Source organism: Choristoneura fumiferana, chromosome 27, assembly GCF_025370935.1.
Source record: "Choristoneura fumiferana chromosome 27, NRCan_CFum_1, whole genome shotgun sequence".
Taxonomy (NCBI): domain Eukaryota; kingdom Metazoa; phylum Arthropoda; class Insecta; order Lepidoptera; family Tortricidae; genus Choristoneura; species Choristoneura fumiferana.
The window spans coordinates 5,671,633-5,695,478 of record NC_133498.1 but is presented as its reverse complement, the minus strand read 5'-3'; the positions used below and the strand labels follow the sequence as shown (position 1 = coordinate 5,695,478).

The 23,846-nt window shown below is 40.2% G+C and overlaps 1 protein-coding gene across 1 annotated transcript in view; it reads left to right on the top strand.

The window, feature by feature from the left end:
• The window catches only part of LOC141443244 (uncharacterized), a 45,374-nt gene that overhangs the window by 14,059 nt on the left and 7,469 nt on the right, over nucleotides 1-23,846 (top strand). The window contains exons 4-16 of the mRNA XM_074108452.1: nucleotides 835-1,147; nucleotides 2,264-2,435; nucleotides 3,184-3,323; nucleotides 4,169-4,304; nucleotides 5,803-6,024; nucleotides 6,491-6,661; nucleotides 7,960-8,073; nucleotides 14,482-14,691; nucleotides 15,762-15,969; nucleotides 17,077-17,389; nucleotides 17,725-17,899; nucleotides 19,109-19,248; nucleotides 22,439-22,574. Coding sequence (XP_073964553.1) covers nucleotides 835-1,147; nucleotides 2,264-2,435; nucleotides 3,184-3,323; nucleotides 4,169-4,304; nucleotides 5,803-6,024; nucleotides 6,491-6,661; nucleotides 7,960-8,073; nucleotides 14,482-14,691; nucleotides 15,762-15,969; nucleotides 17,077-17,389; nucleotides 17,725-17,899; nucleotides 19,109-19,248; nucleotides 22,439-22,574 — 2,450 coding nt within the window. The remainder of the gene's footprint in view (nucleotides 1-834; nucleotides 1,148-2,263; nucleotides 2,436-3,183; nucleotides 3,324-4,168; nucleotides 4,305-5,802; nucleotides 6,025-6,490; nucleotides 6,662-7,959; nucleotides 8,074-14,481; nucleotides 14,692-15,761; nucleotides 15,970-17,076; nucleotides 17,390-17,724; nucleotides 17,900-19,108; nucleotides 19,249-22,438; nucleotides 22,575-23,846) is intronic.

The following is a 23,846-nucleotide window of genomic DNA, read 5'->3' as shown; positions in this document are numbered from 1 at the left end:
AAAATATTGGTACCTACCTATAATTTGTTAGCACCTTGAATATAATGTCGACGAGAGCGGAGAGGAGAAATGAGATGATGATGATGATGGATGGAATAGAGTACTTCCGTCTCGCCGTCAGGATGTGTTCATGATGTATGTAGGTACTTGAGTATGAGCTTCAATAATAACTTCTTTTGGAGCACAGTTGTTTTATTTCACCAGCCGATAATAATTAAATTACAAAACCAATCAGAGTATGTACAGAGCTAATCGATAGACGAACTGACAGAATCATAGCCAGGTGCTGTATTCTCTCCAGTCCGAAGTAGAATGACGCTCCGGCCAACGAGTCCGGTACTTACGTCACACGACATTCGCCGCCATTTCGATGTTCTAATAGTCAAATGAAATAGAAATAGAATAGAAAACGTTTATTCGCATTTCGCAAATTACATAAGTACACAAAATAAAACAAGTATAAAGTAAATATTAATGACAGTATTTGCGAAATCGCGAATCCTATAAGGCCTCCTATCCTATAAGGGTCGAAAATGACAATCCTATAAGGCTTGATTATTGTAATCCACGACATATATATAAATATACGAGGGGGCGAACGAGCATGCGGGTTCCCTGATGGGAAACAATCACCGTCGCCCAAGGACACCCGCAACACGAGGGTATCACAGGTGCGTTGCCGGCCCTTTGACAGACATGTTTAAGTTTTTTCATGTTTTGGTTATTGTCAAATGAGGCCGTATCGTCTAACGTGCGGGCGCTTGCGGTCGCCCATTTCACTTCAACTTGCTATGGATGTTCATTAAGGTGTAATGTATTTTATTGTGTTTTCAGATGAGTTCATACACGTAGGCGACATATCGAAGCCACAATACATCATCTGCTCCCCTCAGGCCTATAAAACGCACGAAAAAATCTTCAGAAATCTGAAATACGTGCAGAAAGTCATCGTTTTCGGTGATGACAAACCCCCCAACACGGTGTCGTTCAACGAGCTGGTGGCCCGCAGCGTGAGGTTCCAGGAGTTCCAGGTGGCCGACGTGGACGGAACCAAGGACACCCTGTTCGTGCTGTACTCCTCTGGCACCACGGGGCTGCCGAAGGGGGTTATGCTGACGCATTTGAATGTGCTGATCACTAGTACTGTGTAAGTTGCTCGGATTTCTCATCATCATCAGCCGGAAGACGTCCACTGCTGAACAAAGGCCTCCCCCTTACGACACCTCGCTAATGAGGGCTATCGTTTTTTGTCTCACTAGATGGCGCACTCTTGCGTGAGGTTTTTAAGTCTGGCTTTCAGAGTCTGTTATTACGGGCGTTAAAACAAAGTTTAGATTAAAATCATATTTAAAACACCTTAAAACCGTACCATAAAAATATCCAGCCACCATAGTGTTGCGTAGTCTCGTTTTGTTCGGAAAAAAAGAGAGGACAAAAGTTTACGAAAGACAAAACTGTCTCAAAACACAGACATTCATTGCCCCGTAACGCATAATTGCCATAATTAATTTCAGGTAATGTAAAATATTCACAAAAAAATTGTAATTATAAATAAACCCGCGTAGCTCACCCAAAAACTATGAGATTTGACATTTCGGAGAATTCAAGCTACACTAGCGCCTCTAGCGGCGAATTCATTCGCGATAGCTCTCATTGCTCTCACCGGTTGCCAACTCTTACGATGTCGTCAGTCCACCTAGTGGGAAGCCTGTCAACTCTTCGTCTCCCGGTTCGTGGTCGCCACTCGAGGACTTTTCTCCCCCAACGGTTATCTGTTCTTTGAGCGATGTGGCCCTTCAACTTGCATTATTTTTCAGCTATGTTGGTGACTTTAGTTCTTCGACGAATTTCCGTATTCCGAATTCTATCGCGCAAAGATACTCCAAGCATAGTTCTCTCCATAGCTCGTTGCGTGAGTCTGAGCCTCTACAAGAGGCTAAAGCGCTGGGTTGTTTTATGCAATAGACGCTGCGTTCAATGCAAGGGCTTGGGCCATAGCTCCCACGCGGGCCCAGTTCGGATTGGGAACTTCGCACGCACCATTGAATCGCTTCGCAGGTTCGTGCAGGTTTCCTCATGATGTTTTCCTTCACCGCAAAGCTCGTGGTAAATTTCAAAATGTAATTCCGCACATGAATTTCGAAAAACTCAGAGGTGCGAGCCGCGGTTTGAACCCACGAAACACTGCTTGAGAGGCGATAGGTCAAACCACTCGGCCACCATGGTTCTAAGAAAACCTCACCCCATATGTTTTATGTTTCAGTCCTACAATAACGAGGGGAAATTTAGATAACATTTACGAACTGGTGTCAAGTCCATGGTACCATGCCATGGGACTTAATATGAGTTTCCTGCTCATTGCAAAGGGCGTTAACGTAGTGTTTCTACCCAAATACGACACAGGACTAGTCTTGAAGTGCATCACAAAATACAAGGTAAGATATCTTTACTATCATAGTCGTGCATTGGGTGAAGGCATAGCTTGAAGGTGGTTTTGCCGTGAAGCAGCAGTGTTTCGGCGTGGAGAGTAAGACAACCGGTGAAATTACTGGCACTTGAGGTATCCCATCTTAGGCCTCTAGGTTGGCAACGCATCTGCAATCCTCCTGATGTTGCAGGTGTCTATGGGCTTTGGTGATCTCTTACCATCAGGAGATCCACTTGCTCGTTTGCCATCCAGTCGAATAAAAAAAAAAGATGCCTAAGATGGGATACCTCAAGTGCCAGTAATTTCACTGGCTGTCTTACTTGTCACGCCGAAACACAACAGTGCAAGCACTGCTGCTTCACGGCAGGATTATTATTTGTATTATCTTACAATTTATAATACTAACATTGAATAATCATACGCAATAACGGTGAGAGTATTTTATAGTTACATCCACAGATTGAAAAACACTGATTTATGTTATGGGGCATCTTGTACAGCTTAGTATAAGACACCTTGTACATTATGAGACATGAAACACATTGTACATTATGAGACACCTTGTACATTATGAGACACCTTGTACATTATGAGACACCTTGTACATTGTGAGACACCTTGTACATTATGAGACACCTTGTACTTTATGAGAAACCGTGTACATTGTGAGAAACCATGTGCATTACGCGATACGCAGTTTAGCTCGCGTAATATTTATGTTGCTATTATAAGTTCTATTAATTTTTATTTTTCAGATAGCTAGCATAAACACAGTTCCCCCGGTGCTGGTGGCTTTCACCAAGCATGCCAACAAAGAAGACCTGAGCAGCGTACGCGTGATATACAGTGGGGCTGCACCTGTCAACAAGGATACCTTAGAAGCAGTGAAGAAGATGTAAGATACGCTATTTTTGTGGTGCCCATATTTCGCATAACATCAATTGTTCTAATATGAATTCGCATAACATAATTGTGCATAACATCGAATTTGCATAATTATAATAAAGCATAACACTTATTTAGGATAATAATAAATCGCATAATTGAAATAAAGCATAATGAGTGAACTAGCTTGGTCAGGGCAAAACCAACTTGGTTAGGTTAGGTTCAGAAGGCTACAAGATTATACGAGCCCGGAGTTCGTAGTTGGCAATAGAGAGCGTTGCTGCCCGCTCTCACATTAGGTAAGCTGCCTTTTACGACGTCCACGGGAAGAGGTCCTATTGTTTCAATTGACGTCGTACCTTATTTTGAAATATAAATGATTGAGTAAATATTTAGGGAAAAGCCAATTTGTGTCATTTCAAGAAGTAGTCATTTCAATAAGCGGTCATTTTAAGAAGTGGTCATTTCAAGATGTGGTAATTTTAATAAGCGGTCATTTAAGAAGTATGTATGTATGTAAACTCTTTATTGCACATAAAAATAAAAATACAAATACACAGAGAGGAGAACAAAACTGGTCATATCAATAAGCGGTCATTTTAAGAAGTGGTCATTTGAATAGGCGGTCATTTAAAAAGTGGTCATATCAATAAGCGGTAATTTTAAGAAGTGGTCATTTGAATAAGCGGTCATTTAAGAAGTGGTCATATCAATAAGCGGTAATTTTAAGAAGTGGTCATTTGAATAAGCGGTCATTTAAGAAGTGGTCATATCAATAAGCGGTCATTTTAGGAAGTGTTCATTTCTCATTTAAACCGCCGAAAATGTTCCGTAGCAAATATGTGTTATTGACAGGTTCCCGAACGTTTCGACTGTATATCAAGGCTATGGCATGACTGAATCCACCCTTGGATTGATGCGAGACATCGGACTGTCCTCCTCTCCTAAACTAGGAAGTGTCGGCAAAGTGGGCTCGGGAATAGTTGCAAAGGTAAACCAAATACACACATTTGTTAAATTAACCTAACCAACTCAGGTAGCGAAGTTCAATATCTCAATAAATTCTGAACCTATTTTTATTAAACACTAGATGTTGCCCGCGGCTTCGCCCCCGTTGTAATTTTTCTTCCATAAAAACCTTCTCCTGACGGTACCAAACACAACAAAAAAAATATTAGTGAAATCGGTGCGCTATATATATATATATAGATATACGAGTAGATAGATAGTATTAGCTACCATCGCAAGAAAAATTGTTCCGTGATATTCGCGTGGGAACATCGCGAGTGAGGCGATCCAGTGACGCTACGGAGTTGATGTAATGAACGCATGCGCATGTCCATTCAAATCCATATAATAGTAGATTGTTCAACAAGGGACTAAAACAAGCCATAATGACATGAGATGTTTAGCCACCCGTCTGCTCGGGTGGCTATAGTTCGAGTGTCATTATGGTTGTTTAGTCTCGCGTTAAACACTCTACTTTTCACTTTGAATGCGAGAAAAAAAAACGACGTTCTGCACAAAATTACAATATTACTTTTTGAAAGCGTACCTACGCTCAATACGACTAATAAACATCTGTTCAAAAAGAAATAGCAAAAAAAAATCTTCCGCGGTTTTTCTGTTCTTTTATGTTTTTTTTTGTAAAGTGATGCTTTAAATATAGCCAACAGATTGAAACTTGAAAATTAATTGGATTATGCATGCATAATAAAATTAATTCATCCTTAATATAATAAGTAGATTCATATTCGTAAACATTAATTGTGTTTCACGAAATTAAATCGTGTTTTTTAAATATTTTTTAATCACTAGAGATTAATGTGAAGCTTTAGTCCCGTCCCGATATGCAGAGACCAAAGTAACATTTTAAGAGCATGAGGAGTGAAATAGTACATTGTGCCTTAAGGGCGGTAAATAAGTAATTACGAACGAGAGTCTTTTAGAAGCCCGAAGTCGAAGACTGAGGGCATTAATGAGTCGATGTTCGTAATTCTAATACCGCCCGTGCGACATACAATGTTTTTCATCACATTTGCGAGTAAAAATTTGATTTCCAAAAGAAAAAATATAATTGTCCCAAATATTGGCGATACCTTGGGCTGCGCTATTGGCAGCGCCGCCCTCCCCCTCCCCCTCCCGCAGCATGCGCCGCAGCGTGTGTGTGCATGTGGTCCTGCAGCAGCGCGCGCAGTACCATCAGTACGGGCACTGACTCATTTACCGACCTTGGGCTTCATGACAGCAAAATTAGTACGTGCAATGACTCATTTACCGACCACGGGTTTCATGACAAGCACATTAAGGTTGAGGGTTTTATTTGGGGGGTTGCAACCAAGGTAGCCTGCATGTTACGACACTGTTTACGAGCAAGTGTGATGAAAAGAATGTTAACCGCTCGTGGAAAGGCGGTGCGGGTCGGGTGCTGGGTGGCTCAAATGAGCTGTGACCAATGGCCTCTTAAACGGTTTACTATTGACTTACAGGTGGTGGATCTCACAACCAACAAAGCATTAGGCCCCAACCAGCCCGGGGAGATCTGCGTAAAGGGAGCCATCATGATGAAAGGCTACGTGGGCAAAGACCGGCGCGAAGACTTCGATGAGGAGGGCTTCTTCAGGACAGGAGACGTCGGCTACTACGACCAGGATGGGTACTTCTTTATCGTGGATCGGCTGAAAGAAATGATCAAGTATAATGCTCACCAGGTGAAGTTCTTAGAATAATATAAGTACTGGAGTGCAAATGTGACATAAGAAATACTTTGTACTTGGCACTTTTTCGTTGTCTCTCTGTAGTCAAAATCTTGCAAGTTAAATTTGACCAACTTCTAGTAGTCAGATTGACTTGAAATTTGGAATACTTATGTAAAATGCGTGACAATACAATAATCTTGTTGTGACATCCTGGTAGTCCAGCCAGGATCGTCTCTGCAGGACGGAACTCTTCAACGGTTAAGGCATTGACTTGAAGTTTGGTATGCAAATGTAGTTTGGGTGACAATGCAAGTAAAGACGAAAAAAGTACAATCAGCAAAAGAAGCTAGTATTAGAAATGTTTTTTTTTTACCAAAATATTGTTTTGTTTAACTTAATTGTATTCCCTTTTTCTGCAATAAAGGGTATTAAAAATAACAAACGAACAAAACTGAATAGTTTGTCTATTTCTATGCAGGTGGCGCCAGCAGAGATAGAAGCAGTGCTGCTGCAGCACCCAGGAGTGCGGGACGCGGGCGTGGTGGGGGTGCCACACGCGGGCGCCGGCGAGGTGCCACGCGCCTTCGTGGCGGTACAGCCGGGCGCCAGCGTCACTGCCGAGGAACTGCAGAAGTTCGTGGCTGAGCGGGTGAGTGGAGAGCTGGGATCTGTGACCCCCTGCTGTTCTTTATTGGCCACATTAGCGCACGCATCTTTATTAGACAATAGCTGTTGTCGCCCCGACTTCGTCTGCGAACAATTCATCAATGTGCACGAATGATAAGAGAGCCTCTAGTTTTTTTTTATTTCTTACTGGGCCTGGTTCCAAACTGGTTAGAGCATCTATCTATCGAATCTTTGCGGTCCTATTCGAACCCGTTCGGGGCAGATTTTTATGTGAATAACACGAATGTTTGTTCTCGGGTCTTGGATGTTTAATATGTATTTAAGTATGTATTTATCTATATAAGTATCCGTTCCTAGTACCCATAGTACAAGCTTTGCTTAGTTTGGGACTAGATCAATTGGTGTCAAGTGTCCCATGATATTTATTTGATATATATTTTTTTTAATCTTTATTACTGGGCCTGGTTCCAAACTATCCCATCACAAACTATCTATCTATCTTTTATCTTTACTTCTATCTATCTATAATCTGTTCGAGATTTCTTAACTCATTACTAGTCATTACACACACGCTACACTCTCTGCCAACAAACTGCAGCAGTTTGGCAGAGGTTTATAATTATAAGTATTTCTGTGCTTCTTTTGTTTTTTATTTGGGTAAATAAATAATAAAAATAAAAAAATACAAATGCGGTCTCTCAATTGGTACTGCAGCAATCAAGATTACACAAATATACTCAGCTGCACAAAATTTGGCCCACACTTCATACAAAATTACCTATTACTACATACATTTGAGGGCCAGATTTTCTGCCGCTCTGTAAGGTAAACGTACTAGTGCTCGTCACTGTCCCAACAGTCGTCATCTTTAATCTTATGTCATTAGTAATTGAGACGACAGCAGGGTGTCGTCTATTGGGCATTAGCGTGTCGAGCACTAGGACGTTTACCATAAAAAAGATCCGACTTCGGTTTTATTTTTCAAATTCCTACGAGTAAGTACTTAACCCCTAGTAAAAACCCTTTTCCTTTGATATTTTTTTCTCTGTTTTGCGTTTACCTATAGTAATTTGTACAAACATAATTATACTGCTCGGTTTATTTGGAAAATAGTTTGGGCGGAGCCCCATACCTCTGTTGCCCGAAGGCCTCCACTCCTCTAAATCCGGCCCTGATAAGATCAGTCCAAAACTAGTAAAAATTTGATATTGTTTGTGAGCGCTGTAGTAGTGCAAAAGGGCTCAACATTGCTGATAGGAACAACACACTGGTATTCTGCTAAGTATAGATAAAAAAATGTTCTTATCTGCTTGTTTTCAGCTATCGAACCCTAAACATCTCCGTGGCGGAGTCCGTTTTGTGCAAGACATACCCAAGAACCCAAGCGGCAAGATCATGCGACGACATCTGAGAGCCATGGTCGACAGCAAGCTATAAAGGGGTTTCTAAGGGGTTTCTTAGGCCCTACGCTAGCTGACTTGGTTTGCACGGAGCTGATAGTTTGAGCAGCGCTAACTGCGCGCGTCGCGTGCATAGGATTGCATGTAAAGTCGAGTTCAAAAACTTATGAGCAAATTTTTATCAAAATTTTTAACGGCGTAGTATTATTAAGAAAATACAAAATATCTATATAACTAAAACTTTAATTAAAAAAGAGAGTTGGGCCTCTTGGCATGGTGCCCATCACGCAGGCAGCATTCCCGCGTTGAACTGCGATTGAGATTCTTTGCGCGAGAAAGCTGCCGGCGCGAGGGTTGCCTGTTGCCTCCCTTAACCTATTGCTGAGCTCCCTGTGTAGCTCCAGCGCACCCTTACCCCAAGGACCTAGAGCCTCGACGCCGAAAGCAAAAAAAATATATTGGGCGCCGAGGCAGCTATATTTTGTGACCTTGAGGCGTTCCCGGGCGTCTGCCGCCGCCCCCGCACATTTGGTAGTTGCTGGTAGGTAGGATGCCGCCAGAGTATCTGTACAGGTAGCGTCCCACACCAGCGCACGGCCAGTCTTCCGAGGTATCAACGACATTACGTCAGGGCGCTTGCCATCGCTCCGTACAATCTGGGGCTCCAGAGCAGCGGGAACGTTGGCACTAACGAGCGCCCTTCTGTGAATGTCGTTGAGAGCGGCGTGGCGGGACAGGCGGCCGGCGCCCGAGGAGCAGGAGAGGCCATGGTGGCCGAGACGGTCCACTGGAGCCCCACAAGAAACACAATGAGGGCTATCGTTTTCTGTCTCACTAGATGGCGCACTGTTGCGTGAGGTTTTTAAGTCTGGCTTTCAGAGTCTGTTATTCCGGGCGTTAAAACAAAGTTTAGATTAAAATCATATTTAATACACCTTAAAACCGTACCATAAAAATATCCATAAACCACAGTTTTGCTTAGTCCCGTTTTGTTCGGAAAAAAAGGCAGGACAAAAGTTTCCGAAGGACAAAACTGTCTCAAAACAGAGACATTCATTGCCCCGTAACGCATAATTGCCATAATTAATTTTAGGTAATGCAAAATATTCACAAAATTATTCTAATTATAAATAAACCCGCGTAGCTCACCCAAAAACTATGAGATTTGACATTTCGAAGACCTCACGCTACACTAGCGCCTCTAGCGGCGAATTCATTCGCGATAGCCCTCATTGTGACTTGCGCAGATCCCAACTCCCAGCCGGAGACCAACAGCTATGCGTAGTGTCTGGGTCGATAAAAGCGTGTTCAGATATTTTGGATCAAATTTTTGCTCACTAGCTTATGAACTCGACTGTACCTGCTCCCGCGCCATTTGTTAGTCTTTTACCTCAAAAGCATAAATTCCTTGTAGCGATTCATCGAATAGCATTTCATCTAGAACTAAAAAAAACACAATAGAATCTTGAACTTGCCGCAGTTTTTCACGTAGCTTTTTACATCAGTAAGTATAGGTATTTTATTTGTAGCATCTCATTTTTCGTCTAGTATTTTACCCTAGTCGCATTTCGCCGCGTTCGATGTTTGCCTGGGACTCTTATAAAAAAATACACTAATACGTTCGAGGTGAAATGCGACTAAAACTAATAGCATCAAAAAAAAACCGGCCAAGAGCGTGTCGGACACGCCCAAAATAGGGTTCCGTAGCCAGTACGTAAAAATTAAATAATATTTTTCTAAGGATTTTATATTTATACCTTAGGCTGCTATTTACTCTTAGGGGCTGTTTCACCATCCATTGATTAGTGTAAACTAGCGGTTAGGTGTGATGCCGTCTCTATTTGTTTTGTTCGAATAGACGGAGACGGCGCCCGTGGTGGCCTAGTGGTTTGACCTATCGCCTCTCAAGCAGAGGGTCGTGGGTTCAAACCCGCACCTCTGAGTTTTCGAAATTCATGTGCGGAATTACATTTGAAATTTACCATGAGCTTTTCGGTGAAGGACACATCGTGAGGAAACCTGCACTAACCTGCGAAGCAATTCAATGGCGCATGTGAAGTTCCCAATCCGCATTGGGCCTGCGTGGGAACTATGGCCCAAGCCCTCTTGTTCTGAGAGGAGGCCTGAGTCCAGCAGGGGGACGTATATAGGCTGGGATGGAGACGGAGACGGCATCACGTTTAACCGTCGGTTAACGCTAATCAATGGATGGTGAAACAGCCCCTTAAACTACTAATAATTCTAAATCACTAAATCGAAAAATCGTCTTAACAAACCCCTAATGGTTTTAAAAGACCTACCCAATGATGCCACACTATAAGGAAGGTTGGATGAGAAAAAAAAAACATCCCCCCTTTACGTCTTTTGGAGGTAACCTAAATAAAAATATTTTTTAATTTTTTATTGTACTATTTTGTCAGCATACTTTACATATATATCCGTGCAAAATTACAACTTCCTAACATTGATAGACCCTGAGCAAAGCCGCGGACGGACAGACAGACAGACAGACATGGCGAAACTATAAGGGTTCCGTTTTTGCCATTTTGGCTCCGGAACCCTAAAAATAATTGAGACACAACGCGATAGTTGAATGCACAATTAAGGTGAAATGCGACTAAAAAAAATAAACGATTGTGACACAACGCTATAATTAAATATAAGATCGAGGTGAAATATTCGATGAATCGCTACAAGGAATTTATGCTTTTGAGGTAAAGAACTGACAAATGACCCACGCCAGCTAGCTTAGATCCTTATACCTACACGCTGCCGGCACGCGTTTTAAAAACGAACGTTGATAGCGCGTCAACGTGCGTCAATTATCCTTATTTGTTTTGCTTTATTGTAGATGGTTCTCTATCGTTTGCCCGAATTCTATATGTATCGTTTTCCATAATTTTTATTTGTCCTAAAACTCGTAAAGTTATTTGTTTCTGAAATAGTATTTCTTTAGAATTGATACTAAACTGACCTAACCTAACCTATTGCATATGTGAAATTTTTAAAATCCTGTAAACAGCATGGTTTTATATACATATGTTATGGCAAATGTTTTTATGGCAAGTGAAATTATGAGATTTATGACAAATTAAATTATGGTAAGTGAATTGATTCGATTGTAAAAACATCATGTTTGTATAAAAATGGCTTGAGCCAATGTCAGTTACGATGACGGTTGCAGTATTTATACCCAGTTATTACAAAAATACCTGCTATAAAAATGTATGTTTACAACTTGTATACAAGGACCTATTCAAACTGACAGATAAAGACAAACGAATGTCAAGTTAACACCAGTTCAAGGTACCCACCCTTAAGTTTTCTGGAATGGTCCAAATTATATTTTTTATCAATAGTAGACTTATAATGTAGCTTACTCTTGTATATGTATAGATTTTTTTCGCTTGCCGCTTTTTATGTAAAATAAATTGAAACTTTATTTCGGCAAACCGCACGTTTCGAGAGATTAATGGGTTTTGTGCCTTGGTCTGTTTGATAAAAAAAAGGTCAGATTGACAGAGCTGTCAGTTGTCAAATGTCGCCAAAAAACTCAGAACCCAAACAACGACAAATACACACACACGTACACACGCGTACGTAAGTACGGCGACATATGACAACTGACAGCTGTCAATCCGAGCTCTTTTTTAATCAAACAGAGCGAGGCACAAAACCTATTAATCTCACCAAACATGTAATTTACCGAAATAAAGTTTCAATTTATTTATACAAAAAAACGGAAACTGAAAAATATCTATCTACAGGAGTGAGCTACATTATAAGTCTACTATCGATAAAAAATATAATATGGACCATCCCAGAAAACTTAAGGTACCCAATTACCCTCATAAATAACGAATTAGCATTTAAATATTGGGTGTCTGGCTATTAACATTCTATGTGAATTAATTAAAATTGGAATAAACAATTTCAAGCATTTGATTTGATAACCTTAATATGGTTCCCCTTGTTTACGCATATTTTTTTATGTCATAACTCTATTTTGCATAATCGGTTTACGCATAATAGTATTTGTGCCGAAACTGTTTAGGCAGAAAATGACTTACGCATAAATTTGTTAGGCAGAAAGTTTGTTACTAAAGTTTAAAGGTTCGCGGGGCTTTGATTTTTAATCTAACGAACATAAGGTAACTAACGAATCTATCCAGGTTAAAAGGGGGGTAGATTGTGTTTGTTTTTTAATGCATCCCGTTCCGTACTGGCTTTAAAGCCCTGTGGTTAGAGTACCTGAGTACAAAGCTTGAGGCCCCGGGTTCAATTTCCGGTCGGAGCAGATATTTAAATCTACTTAAGCAAGTTATCCGTAACCTATACTTGGTTTGGATAGGTATTGTAAATGTAAATGTAGACAAAAAAATGACAATTGGTGTCTCAAATATTGAAATTCCTCCAGTAAACTATCTAAACATTTACATTTCTGTATTGAAATACATTAGTCTGGCTTCCGAATCGCACTTGGCCGGTGTTTGTTATCAAAAATCAAAATCCAAAACTGAAAAAAATGTATGATGACTATTGTATTTCTTGATAACACTATCAACGAGTCATATCGCCGTGACAGTTCACTTTAAAGTGCATTACGTAACGATGAAGATAAAAATTAGTACATACACAACATAGATATAAGTATACGAGTTACAATGGATTCATCCAAATAGACGGCATACAATTATTTAGTACACTGACGATCGATCTATCTCATACGTCCATAGGTGCTCCAAGAGTGTGCTTTATCGGTACCGTATGCATATGAATTGAAGGATTCTCATTGAAGCAATTTTCTTTTTTTATCATCATCCCAGCCTATATACGTCCCACTGCTGGGCACAGGCCTCCTCTCAGAACAAGAGGGCTTGGGCCATAGTTCCCACGCGGGCCCAGTGCGGATTGGGAACTTCACACGCACCATTGAATTGCTTCGCAGGTTTGTACAGGTTTCCTCACGATGTTTTCCTTCACTGCAAAGCTCGTGGTAAATTTCAAATGTAATTCCACACATGAATTTCGAAAGCCACCACGGCTTTTTCTTTTTTACGGTGTCTATATTGGCATTTTGGTCCTTTGTCTTGATTAACAACAACTTGCTTAGCGCGGCATTTCTTTTATCTTTGTTGTGACTTGCCATAAAAATGGATGATTTGGATACTCCTCTATTACCGGCAAAACAAAGTCTCGCCCTGACATTTTTACGATGAATTTGCTGTCGCATCGTTACTTGGTGGCAGGCAGCGCCATGCAGACTGGTTAAAATTGGACGTAGTTTTGCACATTCACGGAGCGTTTGGAGTGCGTCCAGATGGCGTGGCGCACGTTCGGTGTACGTTTCTAGCATTGTCGGTCACTCCACAGTCGCCACGCTGATACGTCCAAATAGTGGCAATGGCGTGCTGGATTTCAATCCAAATGGAAATCCACGATCAGGATGTCGTTTAAAAAACATTATACTTTTTTGACATTCATGGACCGATTTTGGAATGCAGCCACGCAATTTGGACTGTTGGAAGGCTCGTCAGCGGCCACTACTAGTGCCTATTACTTCCTATTCCTACCCCTTTGATTATTACTTCTCAGTTTACTGTGCTGTACATTGCTAGCAATTATAATTTTGTTAGAAAGTTACTTTAACCTCCCTTAAAAAAAGCCCGGCTGCCGGTACCACACTGTATATTGTAACATCAGCTGAATAGTTCCAAAGATTATCATACCCCCTGCTGGTAAACAGTCGCAATAAAAAGTCAAAGTCAAAGTCAAAACATCTTTATTCAATTTAGGCTATAACAACCACTTATGAATGTCAAAAAAAATCTACCACCGGTTCGGAAAAACCTCTGCTGAGAAGAATCCGGCAAGAAACTCAACGAGGTATATATTTTTTTTAAACAGATTTACAATATTATTAAATGATATGTATACATCACAAGTATTTAACACAACTTTATTTTTAACACAGTAGATAATAAGAAAGTTTATCTAAAGATTGTTTTTTTGGAATCTTTTTGTATTTTTTATTTCAATTCCAAATTTTTACTTTTACGGTCATCCCGTAAAACCTAAATTGAAAACACAAACTGAAATATAGATGCACAGAAAAAACAGAAAAATAAGACCATCACTGGGAATCGAACCCAGGTCCTCGGTAATCCGTACCGTCCGTGAGGTGCATAGGGAAATTCGTGTCGGTACCGTTGACCATCAGTGGTGTAGCGGTATAGCACGCGGTACGGATTACCGAGGACCTGGGTTCGATTCCCAGTGATGGTCTTATTTTTCTGTTTTTTCTGTGCATCTATATTTCAGTTTGTGTTTTCAATTTAAAGTTTATCTTTTTAAGTATTATAAGCAGTATACGAGTATATAGTAAATATAGGTATAATGGTAGGTATAATAGATAACGCTGTAACAAAATAAATGACTTTATTATCTATTCGCCGTTACAACGCTCATACACTCGTTGTATCTCTTTAATAGTGGTTGTGTTAATAATCTTAAAGTATACAAACAGTGTTTAATAATGTTGAAAAACCCTAAATATGTGTACGGTCCCCGCGACGTAGATATTCCAATGAGAATAAATTTTGGCGAATTCGTTTTGAATAAATTCATGCAGCATAAGAATAAGACTGCCATCGTAAGTAGATCAAGATCACAAATTAATTTAGTAGCAGCAGAAGACTTTTCGAACACCGGAAGATACAGTGTTGGCAGGCCTCCCACCAGGTTTTCTAAGGATTTCTAAGGATTTCGTGCTTTGTTCGGAATATTCCAAGTTTAGGTATATTTTAAACCTCAGGCTGCTATTTACTCTTAAACTACTAATAAATCTCAATAAAACATAACCGTTATAGTTTTCCTTGTAAGTTTGGTATACTTACTAACATCCTGATTTTTTTTTAATTTTTCCACCAAACCGGTTTAGATTTTAGAGGGGGGGGGGTTTACAGTGACCGTACTCGATAGCGACGGCGTAAATTATTTGTATGGAGAATTGTACAGCGCACCTACAAATAATTTACGCCATCGCTATCGCTACTCATGGTAGTGGTACTGAATAGTTCTGATCTCTCGAACTACCACTGAACAGAACTCCACACATTATGTAGGTACATGCTAGCTTATATACTAGAATATCTCTTAGGCACTGAGATGGCGGCGTGGCTTATCAGGATCTATCGCGCGTGAGATAGATATCACTGCATTACAAATTAATCGACACGATCCAGATAAGTGTTTTTTTTTTTGCTTTTTTGCCAGCCATGGCACAGATAGTAAAAGGACCAATTATAAATTACCAAAATCTCTTTGAAGTACAATATAATTGCCCCCCCTAATTGCTAGCTATGCACAGAGAACAAGGTGTAATTTGTTTAATTAACAAAATGAAAACGACGTGTATGTACAATATTTTATGCTATCAGATGTTAGACGAGCATGGTGAACAGTTGTGTTACTGGGGATGAATACTAGTTGAGTTCGAAACGTGTGATGATGGAGAGAGTGTCATGTGTATGTGTTCTTACAGTGCTAGAGGTGGAGGTGGAGGAGCTCTATGAACACACATTTGTTGCATCTATAGACATAGGCTGGTCGTGGTGAGCAAAGTACCTAATTGTTAATGGTTCATTGACCTTCGCAAAGTAACGCCTGATTCGATAAATTGTATACATTTTTAATTAGTAACAATTAAGTTTAAATTTACAGATTAATGAAAACTCAAACACTTCTGTGACGTATCTCGAGTTGTGTCAAAAGGCTGTTAATTTCGCCGTCTCGCTCACTCGGCTAGGCGTGCGCAAGGGAGAGGTGATCGCGATCTGCTCGGAGAACCGTTTCGACGTATGGAGCGCAGTTGTGGGGGTGGCCTGCGCGGGCGCAGTTATGACTCCCCTTAACATGGGATACACGCAAGGTACAGTACTTTTTAAAGCTCGAATGGAGATCTCGAATGGACATCGGGAAACTCAGCATAGGACGTCCACCAACTAGGTTGAAAGACTACTGAGTTAAAGCCGCGGGTTGCAGGCCGCTTCCAACCGAAGCAACTGGAGGTCTATGGGGAAGGCCTATGGCCGACTGAAGGCGCCCTACGACTGTCATGATGACATTGATGATGTTGTGATCCAAGGGCTTGACTAAGGCGTCAATGAGTCAGTCAATCACTTTGAGCTTATTTTTATTTAGCTTCTATGACCTAAGATTTTTATTCTTCTTTTTGGGTATGATTTTATTGATAACCTAATAAACGCGTTTTCGGCGACCTAATAAATAATATTTGTTCCTAAAATAGTAGATCTGTCACCTATATTGAATCACCAAATAATATAGAAATGGCTTCCTAAAAATTAATTATAATCACTGGAAAATAATATTGATCATCAAATAATTGAACTGAAATTTGACTATAATGATGTACAATGAATGAAGTAGTAATAATAATATCTTCTCACAAACTATACCAATTGACTCAGCCCCAAACTAAGCAAAGTTTGTTCTATGGCTGCTAAACAACGGGTAGACATATACATACATTATATACTTAAATACATACACACATCCAAGACTCAAGTACCTACTACAACATTTATATTCATCATACAAGTATTAGCAAAAAATGTTCGGTTCTGGCACTTCGCCGGCCGCTGCAGCGGCACGCTCGCTTCGCTCGCTCGGCTCGCGCACTGAGGATCGCAGTTCTACCTAACACTCCTCCTCGCTTCGCTCGTCGTCGTACCTAACCAGACCTGCCTTAGTATAATTGGTAGAAGCATCGAATTAAGGAACTGGTCTATTTATTAGGTGACAGATCTATTATTTTGGTGATCAAATTTTGATGATCAAGCTATAATTTTGGATACAGGTTTACATTTATCTGATGACTCATACTTAGAGACAGATTTGATTAATTTGACGACTTATATATTTCTTAGGGATAGATATAATAATTGGGTATCGCAGTTTAGTGACAAATCTAAATTTAAGTGACAGAAAATATAGTTCCCCTTCTTTTTCATTGCAGGAGAACTCAAACATGTTCTGAGCATCTCAAAACCAGCTTACATAATCGCGTCACCAAGTTGCTTCAAAACGCATGAAAAAACGTTCAGATCTCAGGCAAGTGTGAAGAAAATCATCACTTTCGGTGATGACAGATCACTAAATACCATTGCCTTTGATGATTTAGTCAAAGATCATGTCAATATTGAAGAGTTTGAAGTACCGGAGGTGCAGGGACAGACAGACACGCTGTTCATTCTGTATTCTAGTGGCACTACGGGTCTTCCTAAAGGAGTTGTGCTAACTCATCTGAATGTCATCGTTACCATGCTACTGTAAGTGCTTTAACTGTTGCTAAATTTCATGACTAAAAACTCAGCGGATGGTTTCGAGATTTTATCCCGATCCCGTGGGAATATTTAGGTACAAATTGATCTATATGTTATTTTAGATATTCAGGTATCTACGTACCAAATTTCAACAAAATTTATCCAGTAGTTCTGGCGTGAAAGAGTAACAAACATCCATACATACACATCCTTACAAACTTTCGCATTATAATGTAAACGGGATAAGTGGGATTAATAGGATTAGGTAGCTATTGTTAATTTCTACACCGCTATTGGATCATTTAATTCTTTCTTAATATTCAAAAAGCTCTCTATTTTAGGCCAGGGTTGCAAGAGGCTCCAGAATTCATCAGCCCCGCTACAATCAGTGTCGCACCGTGGTTCCACGCCATGGGGCTTATGTACTTCCTGAACAATCTGTCCCAGGGCCTAAGACTTGTCACTCTTGAGAAATTTGAGGTCGAGTTGTATATGAAAACTGTTGAAAAGTATAAGGTGAGTAACTAAAGGTGATGGAGATAACATCCGCCTGAAGACAGATTTCTCTTGTGGTAAACAAGGATGTTTTAAATCCATTATTATCTACGTTTACATCACCACTATCGTCATCATCATCATTATCATCACCTTCATCATCATCATCACCACCACTATATGTATATGTTCTATATATGTATGTGTATGTTTTTCTTTTTCAACTGTTTTTTTGTGGCAATAAATGATTTCTTTCTTCTTAATAATTCACGTCATAAATCGAGTTTAGCTCAACATGTTTCGGGCTAATTCGTAGCCCTTCTGCATAGGAGCAACGCGACTCGGCGGCTGCCGCAACACGCGCACTTATTTTACCTTATCCAACGTACATAACCACGTCAAATAACCAGCACTGGAAGGGGCCAAATATATAATAATTCATCATTTTTACTGTCAATTCACATTCCGGAAAATTAGGTACGACGACGAGCGAAGCGACAATCGCGACTATAATCTGACTGTAATTATGTCCAGGACCTAACCAAGTTAGAAAATAATTTCACCCCTACCAGTGCTGGTTACGTAAGATGGTTACGTAAGAGGAACAAGGGCTATCTTACCAAAAGCAGATCAGCGATTGACCCACATCTCACTTGATCTTCATCATATCAGCCACAGGACGTCCACTGTTGGGATCGACTTCATAACCTAATCCATATAAAGTCGATGACTGTTGGACATAGGCTTTTCCTTACACCTCTAGTTACTTCGGCTGGAAGGGTCGTGTACCACTACCATGAGTTTACAGTGACCGTACTCGATAGCGACGGCGTAAATTATTTGTATGGAGAATTGTACAGCGCCTCTACAAATAATTGACGCCGTCGCTATCGAGTACGGTCACTGTTAACTCATGGTAGTGGTACTGCATCCACCGTGCACCCTCGGGTTAAACCAGGTCATCCGTCCATCTCGTTGGTAAACCGCCTTTAAGAGAAATTTCGAGTATGTCAGCAGATGATAGGGCAACTTTGACAAAATAATGAAATAACCTCATTCATTACCTATAAAAGTTTTTAAAAAAAATCTTTCTAGCCGGATTCTTCACAATCACAACAGAAGTTTTTTCGAACCGGCGATAAATTTTTCTGACATTCATAATATGCTTGTAACCTAAATTAAATAAAGATATTTTGACATTGAACTTGCGCGGGAATTTTTACTTTACAGGTCACTACCCTCCTAATGGTGCCACCTATCCTGATCGCTACCACCAAGGCGGATGGCATATACGACGTTTCCTCCGTCAAGATAATAACTTGTGGGGCAGCTCCGTTGTCAGCTGATATCTTACCAGCTGTTAAATCCAGGTTAGTTACTTAAGGGTTACTCTATACTCAACGCCGTGTTTAGATTCCAAAAAAGTTACCGAAGATGGTCGAACATCACTGTCACAAGTGTCTTTGTCATTGTGATGTTCCAGATGTAACCAACCAATGCACATTAATAAAAAAATTGTCTTATAATATTTTGTTTATTTACACCAATTTAGACCTTAAATGGGTACCGGCAACAGAAAACTTAACAGGAAGGAAATATAGAAAGAAAGCATTCGATCAATCCAAACGTCAGGCCATACTACGAAGTGCAAAATTCAAACTTCGTAACTTGCCATCCCGCTGACGCGAGTCAGAGGGAAAATACGATACTGACTTCGATTTTCGAATTTCGTGGTAGCCCCCCAGATGCCGAATGAAGTGACAATTGGAGATGTCTCTCATGGTGGCCCTGTGGCCGCCATGTTTACCATAGTTTTCCATACGTGATTTGTTGTCAATATTTATGTGCATATCAAAAATATTTATAAATAGTATATACGCAAATGATGATATTAATAGTATCCAAATGTTGTTTAAACCTGAAGTATTGCCACTGTAATATGAACTTTTCTTCTACAAAACAGTTTCAACCAAATATCTGTTGGTGAAATTAATATTTACATTAAATTAATTATTTATGCAGTTGCATTTAATTTTATCTTTACAATTATGTATAAATAAATTACTTGTGTACATTATTTAGAAAAGTTAAAGCTTACCAATGAACTAAAATAATTTCCTTGCTCACCCGCGACCTTACGATAGCTAAGCTTATGCAAAATATGCGTGTTCATGCAGTTCCTCCACCTCCACACTGTAAGAACACACACAAATCACACAAACCCATCTATCACCACCACCACACTACACTGACGCGTTTCGAACTCAAACAGAGCTCATCTTCAGAGTGACACAACCGTACACCATGCTACCAGTTGTTAGACTCCAACAACAACTCTAACAACTGGTAGCATGGTGTACGGTTGTGTCACTCTGAAGATGAGCTCTGTTTGAGTTCGAAACGCGTCAGTGTAGTGTGGTGGTGGTGATAGATGGGTTTGTGTGATTTGTGTGTGTTCTTACAGTGTGGAGGTGGAGGAACTGCATGAACACGCATATTTTGCATAAGCTTAGCTATCGTAAGGTCGCGGGTGAGCAAGGAAATTATTTTAGTTCATTGATATGGACCTCCGCAAAGTAACGCCTGATTCAATAAATTATTTAAAGCTTACCGATGCAAAACTTTTTCATTTTATTGGCAACACATGAGTATAACGTTTTAAACTTTCGTGATTCTCACTCATAGTCAAAATACCACAAACGGGACTTATCACGCTATTATTACACAACTACTCGTGTGTCTACTCGTGACCACGGCAACTGTAACGTTGCCGAAACGTCGAGGTAAATATTACTTGTGTAATAATAGCGTGATAAGTCCCGTTTGTGGTATTTTGACTATAACACATGAGTAGTTTTTTTGGAATCTATATCTATATACGGCGTTGAGTATAGGCACCGTCAAAGTCAAAGTCAAAATATCTTTATTCAATTTAGGCTATAACAAGCACTTATGAATATCAAAAAAAATCTACCACCGTCTTCACCCTTATGTTGTCAGCATCTCTAAAATTCGCACAAAGCGTCTTCGCTCCGTCCTTTATTATCCGGACGGCTAAGGAGTGGAATGCTCTGCCGGCGTCTGTGTTCCCTGATCGCTACAATCTGGCCGTCTTCAACTCTAGGGTGAATGGGCATTTATTAGGCTTACCATCAGGCGTGTTTGTGTAAAACGCAAGCCTATTACTACTTTATTTTTTGCCTTAGAGCAATTTGCCTTCCATATCAATCAACTAAAAACAATTAAGATTGTTTTTTTTTTTGGAATCTTTTTGTATTTTTTTTTTTATTTCAATTCCAAATTTTTACTTTTACGGTCATCCCGTAAAACCGTATTTGAAATTACAAACTGAAATATAGATGCACAGAAAAAACAGAAAAATAAGACCATCACTGGGAATCGAACCCAGGTCCTCGGTAATCCGTACCGCGTGCTATACCGCTACACCACTGATGGTCAACGGTACCGACACGAATTTCCCTATGCACCTCATATCTCAGCTTGTGTTTCTTACTTAGTCACTTAAGCAGCGACGCTAGCGACATCTATGCCGTAGTCCTCAAACTTTTTCGGCATTCCATTGGAACTAACCGCTCACCCGGACAAGAGATATCGTTTCTAAGCAATCAAAATCAATGGTCTTATTTTTCTGTTTTTTCTGTGCATCTATATTTCAGTTTGTAATTTCAAATACGGTTTTACGGGATGACCGTAAAAGTAAAAATTTGGAATTGAAATAAAAAAAAAAATACAAAAAGATTCCAAAAAAAAAAACAATCTTAATTTGATTGCTTAGAAACGATATCTCTTGTCCGGGTGAGCGGTTAGTTCCAATGGAATGCCGAAAAAGTTTGAGGGCTACGGCATAGATGTCGCTAGCGTCGCTGCTTAAGTGACTAAGTAAGAAACACAAGCTGAGATATGAGGTGCATAGGGAAATTCGTGTCGGTACCGTTGACCATCAGTGGTGTAGCGGTATAGCACGCGGTACGGATTACCGAGGACCTGGGTTCGATTCCCAGTGATGGTCTTATTTTTCTGTTTTTTCTGTGCATCTATATTTCAGTTTGTAATTTCAAATAAAAACAATTACTTTGTACATCCGTTGCCTTTTGATAGCTACACCTATGCAACCAATGTTTTTTCATGGAGCTCCTACCGCTACGCTAAGAACACCACACTACACTGACGCGTTTCAAACTCAACCAGAGTTCATCCTCAAGAGCAACACAACAGTCTACCTTGCTACCATATCCATATATCCTGATGTTAGATCTTTTTACCCGACTGCAAGGAGAGGTATTGTTTTTCGCGCGTATCTTGTATGTAATATTCTTTATTACCGCATATCTCTCAAACCGCTGGACGGATTTAGACAATTAAAATATCGATAAGATAGCGATCGCAATTCGCACTATCTCTTTCTACCCTTGTCTTATTCCATGCGTCAGGAACGAGAGGTGAAAACTATTGTGATTGCAAGTGTGCTAGACAATAAGGTCTCCATTCGAGAACTTTTCAGCACTAACGACCATCATAATAAATAAGGAATAATTTCAGATTCCCTAACTTGGTAGCAGTGATTCAGGGTTATGGCATGACGGAGAGCACCCTCGCCATAGCCAAGGACTTCAACAACGGGAGATCAGTGAAGCACGGCAGCTTGGGGCCGGTCGTCAGCGGCTGCATCGTCAAAGTAAGCACGTTGGGTGGAACACATTTTTTTTTGCAAAAATCAGCATTCCCCTCATAACCCTCGTGTGGGCAGGTGTCCATGGGCGGTGGTGGTTGCTTCCCATCAGGTGACCCACGTGCTCGTTTGCCCAAAAATACGAAAAATACCAATATCTAGTGCCATCCACGAAGACGCGTGATTTTGTCAAAATTAGACATTTGAAGTTTACATGCCATCTCTTTCTAGCAAAATGGAATATTATGAACTTTGTATGGCCGCCGTATGACTTTAAAGTCTATGATGGATCTCTCTGTCTAACTGACAGTTTAAAAAGTCCGTATCTTCGCTGTATCTTAGGAGCGGCCACTCCGCTGCTTAAAAAACGGTGACGGTACTATACGGAATCGTATAGCGCATCGTATGCGCACCGTTTTTATCGCATTCGCATGCCCTCCACACCAGGCAATGCGTCACTGCAATGAGGGCTATCGCTTTTTGTCTTTCTAGATGGCGCCACTGTTGTGTGAGGTTTTTAAGTTGGCTTCCAAAGTCTGTTATTACGGGTGTGAAAACAAAGTGTAGATTAAAATCATATTTAATACACCTTAAAATCGTACAATAAAAATATCGAGCAACCACAGTGTTGCGTAGTCCCGTTTTGTTCATAAAAAAAGGGAGGACAAAAGTTTCCGAAAGAAAAAACTGTCTCAAAACACAAACATTCATTGCCCCGTAACGCATAATTGCCATGGTTAATTTTAGGTAATGCAAAATATTCACAAAATTATTCTAATTACAAATAAACCCGCGTAGCTCACCCAAAATCAATGAGATTTGACATTTCTGAGACCTCACGCTACACTAGCGCCTCTAGCAGCGAATTCATACGCGATAGCCCTCATTCCGAACCGTCACCGTTTTTTAAGCAGCGATGTGGCCGCTCCTTGTTATTAAAAAAAATCATCCCTAACTCGGACTGTCAAGATTTTATTTTTATGAACAAATAAAAAAATGCTTGCGTATTGTCTAGTCAAGTAAGTCAAGCTACTGGAATGGTTTTACTGGAACAATGTAAACAGGGCTTTCGAACTTGGATCGTTTTGTCGCTATCCGATATCGGTGTCGAATCCATTTTTTATGGCTCCATATCGATAACATCGATGATTTCGCTTGACGACTGACGCTATTAGCTTTTATTTAGTCTTTGTTTGGAACTTAGTCTGCTTCTCCCGATCTCCAATATCGAATAATACATTCTGAACGAAACGAACGAAACGAGCGACTAGCGACTGC